Source organism: Momordica charantia (assembly GCF_013281855.1).
Source record: "Momordica charantia cultivar OHB3-1 chromosome 4 unlocalized genomic scaffold, Mcharantia_2.0 BLBB01000004.1, whole genome shotgun sequence".
NCBI lineage: Eukaryota > Viridiplantae > Streptophyta > Magnoliopsida > Cucurbitales > Cucurbitaceae > Momordica > Momordica charantia.
In genome coordinates, this window is record NW_028275162.1 from 28,843,757 (window position 1) to 28,849,983 (window position 6,227).

The 6,227-nt window shown below is 39.0% G+C and overlaps 2 protein-coding genes across 2 annotated transcripts; one reads left to right on the forward strand and one right to left on the reverse strand.

The window, feature by feature from the left end:
- Positions 1 to 124: 124 nt before the first annotated feature.
- Positions 125 to 3,614, forward strand: LOC111006665 (CASP-like protein 5B1). Its single transcript, XM_022278701.2, has 4 exons — positions 125 to 323; positions 461 to 667; positions 1,811 to 1,943; positions 3,373 to 3,614. Exons 2-4 carry the CDS (start codon positions 546 to 548, stop codon positions 3,571 to 3,573), a joined length of 456 nt encoding a protein of 151 aa, XP_022134393.1. The 5' UTR covers positions 125 to 323; positions 461 to 545; the 3' UTR covers positions 3,574 to 3,614.
- A 405-nt stretch (positions 3,615 to 4,019) lies between these two features.
- Positions 4,020 to 5,842, reverse strand: CYT1 (Glucose-1-phosphate adenylyltransferase family protein; the record flags this gene model as incomplete). Its single annotated transcript, XM_088122472.1, is given in 4 exon segments — positions 4,020 to 4,931; positions 5,043 to 5,282; positions 5,363 to 5,425; positions 5,706 to 5,842. Coding segments are annotated over 4 exon segments (1,086 nt in total). The 3' UTR covers positions 4,020 to 4,259.
- Positions 5,843 to 6,227: the final 385 nt, after the last annotated feature.

The window sequence follows — 6,227 nt, forward strand, 5'->3', positions numbered from 1 at the left end:
CTTTCAGGTCCTCGTTCGTTCTCCTCGCGTACTGAAACCCGATTCTGCTTTTGAGAGAGATGGGGGGTATACACGTAATTTCACTCCCAGAAATAAACGCAAAATTGAAAAAGTACCAATATGCTATTTTATTTTAGAAAAGAGGGATGAGCCGAAAACCCTATAGATTATAGATTCATAGAAGAGGGGTTGCGTTCACTGTTCAGGAAGTTTTGCTCAGACCCGTGACTGTGAGTGGAGATAGTCACCGCTCGCAATATCACCGCCCAATGCGGCTGCGCCACGTCACTAACATCCGCAACGCACCGTTTTGAAGGAAAAAGGTGGGTGACAGTGACACAGCGTACAGTCAATGGAAAAAGAACATTCCCCATTGGGAGTCAAACATCTCCTTCTCCTCGCATTCGAATTTTTCTTTTCTAACAATCCCATTCTTTTTTCTTTTTCTTTTTGGCTTCAGCTCTCAAGCCAACGCATTGTTCTTAATCTTCTCTTTTGCGACCGTACAAGCTCCGGATTAGTGGTAAAATTCGACGCCGGCAGAGATGTTGGGGAGTCCCGGAAGAATGAGCGGGCTGGTATTGAGGTGCGCGCAATGGCTTTTCGCTGCTGCGTCGATTGGGGTTATGATTACTGCTCCTGGCTTCTTCAACTCCACTGCCTTCTGGTAATGCAAGCCTATTTCCCCTCTTTTCTTATCATCATTTTGTTTGACTCAGAAATGTGGAGCCGAGCGGGTGGTCTTTTTTGGCTGGAGCCGTTGTATTGTGGGTGTTTTTTAAATTGAAAATTCAATTGCCGAAAGAAACGAAAATATTCTATGGTTTGCCTGCTCCATTTCCTTTTTCTGGGAGTATTGTTGTTTGGTAAAAGATTTTGGTATTTACTTAAAGTTATCCCGGTTCTGTTACAATTGTGAGTTCGAATTATTGTTTTTCAGTTCTTTCAGCTGATCGTTTCAATTTTCATATACATCGGGAAATTTTCCTGACTTATATTTTTCCATATGAAGCAAGTTTCTGATAAGATGCACCAAATGTTAGAAATAATGGTGGACAAATTTTTTGCAAACTACATGAAGTTTATCGTGCTTAGAATAACAAGAATTCTGGACTACATTAAGTGACATAGGAAATTAATGATGGTATTGTTCTTAAAGGTTCATTTTGTTCGTTTTTCTTTTCTTTCTAATCCTACCGATGCATCATGCTGTAACACTTATTTTTTCTTGCATGTTAATTACTTCATTCTTTATGGCCTTTCGACTAAAAGATGATTAAGTTAACACATGCACTGCATGGGCGAGACCTGTCATACGAGCAATGTCACTGGTCTTGTCCTAGAGCCCATCCTGGCCACCGTTTTTATTTCGTTGGGCTACAAATTGTTTGCGTCTAGGTTGCCCATTTGTTGTATCATAATGTTACTGTTTTCTGTGTGACAATGGTCCTTCAAAGAACTAACAATTTGGGCCCTTTGTTCTGTGACTTGGATTCTTTTTTCCCCCCAAAATATTCTTCTCCTTATGAACTAACTTTTTGGAATTTCATTTCCGTTCACGTTGGATGTGTGGTAATTTTCAGCTTAGCGTAGTTGGGGGAACCTGAAATTCCTGCCATGTATGTGACTTTGTGGAACTTTTGTGGTGCTGAGATTTGCTAATGCAGTTTTTAACTCTCCACTTCAAATACTTCATCTCATTGTACATTATATTTTCATGGTTTTATGTTTCAGCTTTTTGACCAGTATGTCTATAGTTTTATTGTAAAGTTGTGGCTCGTCTAATTTTGGCGCTGTTTATTTGGATCAGTTACTTAATTGCTTCCATGGGGCTTCAAATTCTTTGGAGTTTTGGACTAGCATGTCTTGATGTGCATGCCTTGCGTATGAAGAAAAGCCTGCGGAATTCAGTTCTATTGTGTCTATTTGCTATTGGAGACTGGGTGAGTATCTCTGTCCTTTGACTTGCAATTTACATGAATATCACTATATACTGTATTAGAACTAGCGGATCTTGGTAATATAATTTTATGTTTTTAATTTCATAAAGTCCTTGCTAGTTGCCTTGATTATGCATTTGCTGCTGTGGGAAAGCGTAGGTAGATTTTAAGTACCTTGCTTGCATCGAGACTTTTTTTTTAAATGGAAGAAACCAACTTTGATCGAGGAGATTGACACAAAAACATAAGTGCATTTATTTTCGGTGTGAAAATTTAAAGAGTAATTATATTAAGAAGTCTAAAGTTTGCAATGGTGGAGGCTTCCTATGTCTTATACCTGCTCAAGTTTAAATTTCTTTCAGTTGGTATGGTTCCATAAAAGTTATGTGACTAATTAGAGCCAGTTTCCATCTCAATCCCAGATGATCCGACCTTCTAAATTTAAGCCAAGCAAACCATTTAGGGCTCTCTAGCAATGGAGCATTTGCATCAAGAGGGTATGTCAGGCTGCTATTGCCTATCTTTTGACATCACATTTCTTGTGTGCTGATTACATCCTAGAAATTGTATGAACTTTCACAATCTCTTTTGGTAACTAATATTCTGAACAAATAATGGAGCTCAGTGCGTTTAGAAAGCCACTATGGACATTCCAATAAATATTAGCATGAACCACTTGGCCCAAATGATCCAATATACTATGACTTTTAGTATGTAGCTGTTATAGGACGTCTAGCCAATAGATGGAAGCATATCCTGGAATGGCATTTGGAGACCCTATAACCTTCCACCATCGGCTTCTTTATTTACAAATGGATATAGTAGAATCCAGATTTGGAAGGATCCAAATAACAAAGACCAATCAAGAATATTTTGAAGGATCCAACCTTATGGGAGGCTGCTTTATTGATGAATCGATTCCATCAGATATTTCAGGGGGTTAATACCATTTCTCATTTAACACTAGAAAATCTTGCCATTGAAGAGTTTGCAGAGTCACAAAACAATAGAGGTGCTGGTACCATTGATACACTGGAGGTAATAGGTATGATCAAGCACCCCAAGGACAACCCGGTTGGCAAGGGCTTTGGGTCTCTTGGTCATATTGGCTTAATGTCTCAAGTTTGAACCTTTCAGTGAGCTTAATATAAAAAACCCTTATGTCTTTCGAGTCTAGACCTTGGAACGGACGCCCCTAAATATAGGGAAGCATAGCTCTGACTCCTAGTTATAAAAGAATAGGTATGATCAACCAATATTTTGGAAATTGAGAATTTTCTTCCACTCCACCAGTAAGAAGAATTCTACGCATGCACAAAATAGCGGTTTATGTATAGTAACTATTCTTGCAACCAAGTTACGGAAATGAATTCCAGATGCAATACTAATTTCATTTAGCATAGCTACATTAATTCATCTATATGAAATGCAGGTTGTAGCTACGCTTGCACTCGCCGCCGCATCATCGTCCGCTGGGGTGGTCATTCTGTATTCAAGGGACTTGGACTACTGCAGATTACCGCCTCATATTCAATGTACGAAGATCGAAATATCTGTGGCTTTTGCTTTTATCTCGTGGTTCCTACTGGCTATATCATCTCTAGTAACATTTTGGCTCTTGGGTACAGTTTAATAAAATCACGTCCCCATTTTCTCTGAGGCTTTCTCCTTGAACGTAAATGAGTCTACAAATCTCTCTACCTTCTCTTTTGTAAATTAACGATATGTTTGCAACGACTCGTTTCCTCTTCTCCCTTTTCGAAGGCTATCAGGTTTGCATATTTTAAATGGAGCAGACCACCTGTTATGTTCCTCATTTTTTCCAACACTTTATGCTTCTTATGTGTTCGTACGTACCTATATTACATTTATCCACATAACAATCGTATAGACAAAAAATTCAATACTGATTCTGTAGGATCCAGATGTAATGTTTTCTATGTATATAACAAATTTAGTCTCCAAGTTTTTCACTAAATATCAATTCTGATGCTATACACCACGCTTTTAACGTCTATAATGGCAAAAAAAATAATTACCGAAAGGAGTCTGATCATCAAGAAGATGAAGGAAAGAATCTTTAGGAAAAGAAATTGATAACTTATTTTCCCTATATACACAAAAATATTACAGATCATAAACATGACAAGAAACGCCCTTGATAAATGAGATTAACCCTTCACTCACAGAACTTAAACTAGCAGACACTAACAATATGCTGCGCCCATGAAGACGAAGAAAGAAACTAGTAAAATCCACTCACGACCAACGATTTTTGCTCTCAAAAAAGGATTCAGACTAATTTGCAAATACACTCCTTTACATAACTATTTCAGGCTTCAAAATGCTAGCTTTGATTTCCTTGTGCGGCAGCACAACTCCACCATTACTGTAGACTTCATCACCCACATGAACGTCTTCTCCTAATATTGTCATATTCTCTACGCGTGCCCATTGGCCGACAGTAGAATGCCAGCCTATGATGCTACTGGATATGCAAGCGTGCTTCTTGATGCGCACGCCCCGCATTACGGTACATCGAGATAGCCTAACTCCTGACTCAACAACACAACCAGGACCAATGGCAACATCCGGCCCAATCAGGCATCCTTCACCAATTTTAGCAGTCTCGTCCACCAGAACATTCCCTACAATGTGAGACCCAACCGCTAACTTCGATGAAGAATTTTTCCTCAAGGAGTTTAGATAGAGTCTTAGTCCTGTAATATAATCCTTTGGCTGCCCAATGTCCATCCAAAACCCTGGCAGTACCATTGCATAAAGCTTTTGCTCTGCTGCAATTTTAGGGAACACTTCCTTCTCAATTGATGTTGGCCTCAGTTCAATTCGATCCAGGACAGAGGGGTTTAACAGGTAAATTCCAGCATTGATCTTGTTGCCAACAAATAGTTTAGGTTTCTCCACAAATTTCTCAACTTTCCCTGTAGATTCTTCCATGACCACCACGCCATATTTGGACGGCTCATCCACCTAGAAGAAGAAAAATGGTCAACTACTTACTTGAAGGAGTAAACTGTCAGATAATGAATAATATCTGAACTAAGTGCCTTTCGAAGAAGATATACTGAACTCAAGTATTACCTTGGTTACCATGATTGAAGCCTCTCCTCCATGACTCTTGTGAAATTCAATCATTTCCTTAAGTGGGTACTCACTGATAACATCGCTATTGAGGACAAAAAATGGCTCACCTGAAGCGTCAACTAGTTTGTCCCTTGCAAGGGCCAGAGGGCCAGCTGTTCCAAGTGGTTCTGTTTCCTGAGAGCATGTGATCTTGATCCCGAGCTTTTTCTCAAAATCTTTCAAGAAATTCAACATTACCTGCAGAGATAAAGATCTACCGCTGCCATCACTGCAAACCTCAAGTAAAGTATGAGAATGAAAGAGTTTTATTTCCATACTTCTGGCTGATAATTGATTGCCAAAACTACTTCTTCCACTCCAATAGCCTGGAGAGCTTCTATCTGAGTAGTGAGAGAGAAAACGGCTTTTCAGGAATAGCAGTATGATTAAACTAAACCATCTCCTTAAAAGCAGTTCAGTTTGCAACATTCTTTACTTTATATTACAACTAGAGGATAGTCATTAATATGATCTCGATATTTCTTTCAATTGAACGGCAAAATAGATTATAATAATAGATCCAAACAATAGCACAGGGTACCGAAAGAACATTTTGAACATAGGATCATTGATTTGTTACCCAATGTAGGGATAAAAAGGATAAAATAAAATAAAATGAACCTGATGCAGGATCATGGGTTTATTAGCAAAGTCGACAAGTGGCTTGGGGACACTGAGGGTCAATGGCCTCAAACGTGTTCCAAATCCTCCAACAAGAATAAGTGCCTTCATTGTGATGTTGAGGTAATTTCCGCTTTCTGTAGACAATGACAATGAAATAGCTTTGACTCGTTAAAGAAGACGAGAACATCAGATATGAATTATGTAGGCAACTAAAGAATCTATAATCGCTTGTACGCATGCATGTACATGTATCTTAGCAATGAAAGATGCACTCATATGACAGTGTGGAAGCTAGAGAGAGATAAACATTCATTCTAAGCACTTGGGAATAAAAGCTATTGAGAAAAGAGACAAACGAAAGTTGAAAAGAACCCCCATAACACAAAAGGCAGCCACGAGGCACCCCCAAAACACATCGATCCATGTCGTTGCCATAATAAATACAAAATATTTTTTGTCAACGGGAAGTCTGCAGCATAGTAAATACTGTTTCAAGTGTTCGTACTTCTCCACCGGGGG

Bases quoted from the DNA above. Each gene is read 5' to 3' on its own strand.
- LOC111006665 (XM_022278701.2), top strand. From the start codon at position 546: ATGTTGGGGAGTCCCGGAAGAATGAGCGGGCTGGTATTGAGGTGCGCG. The intron at 668-1,810 runs GTAATGCAAGCC...TATTTGGATCAG, and splicing joins TTCAACTCCACTGCCTTCTG to TTACTTAATTGCTTCCATGG. The intron at 1,944-3,372 runs GTGAGTATCTCT...TATGAAATGCAG, and splicing joins TATTTGCTATTGGAGACTGG to GTTGTAGCTACGCTTGCACT.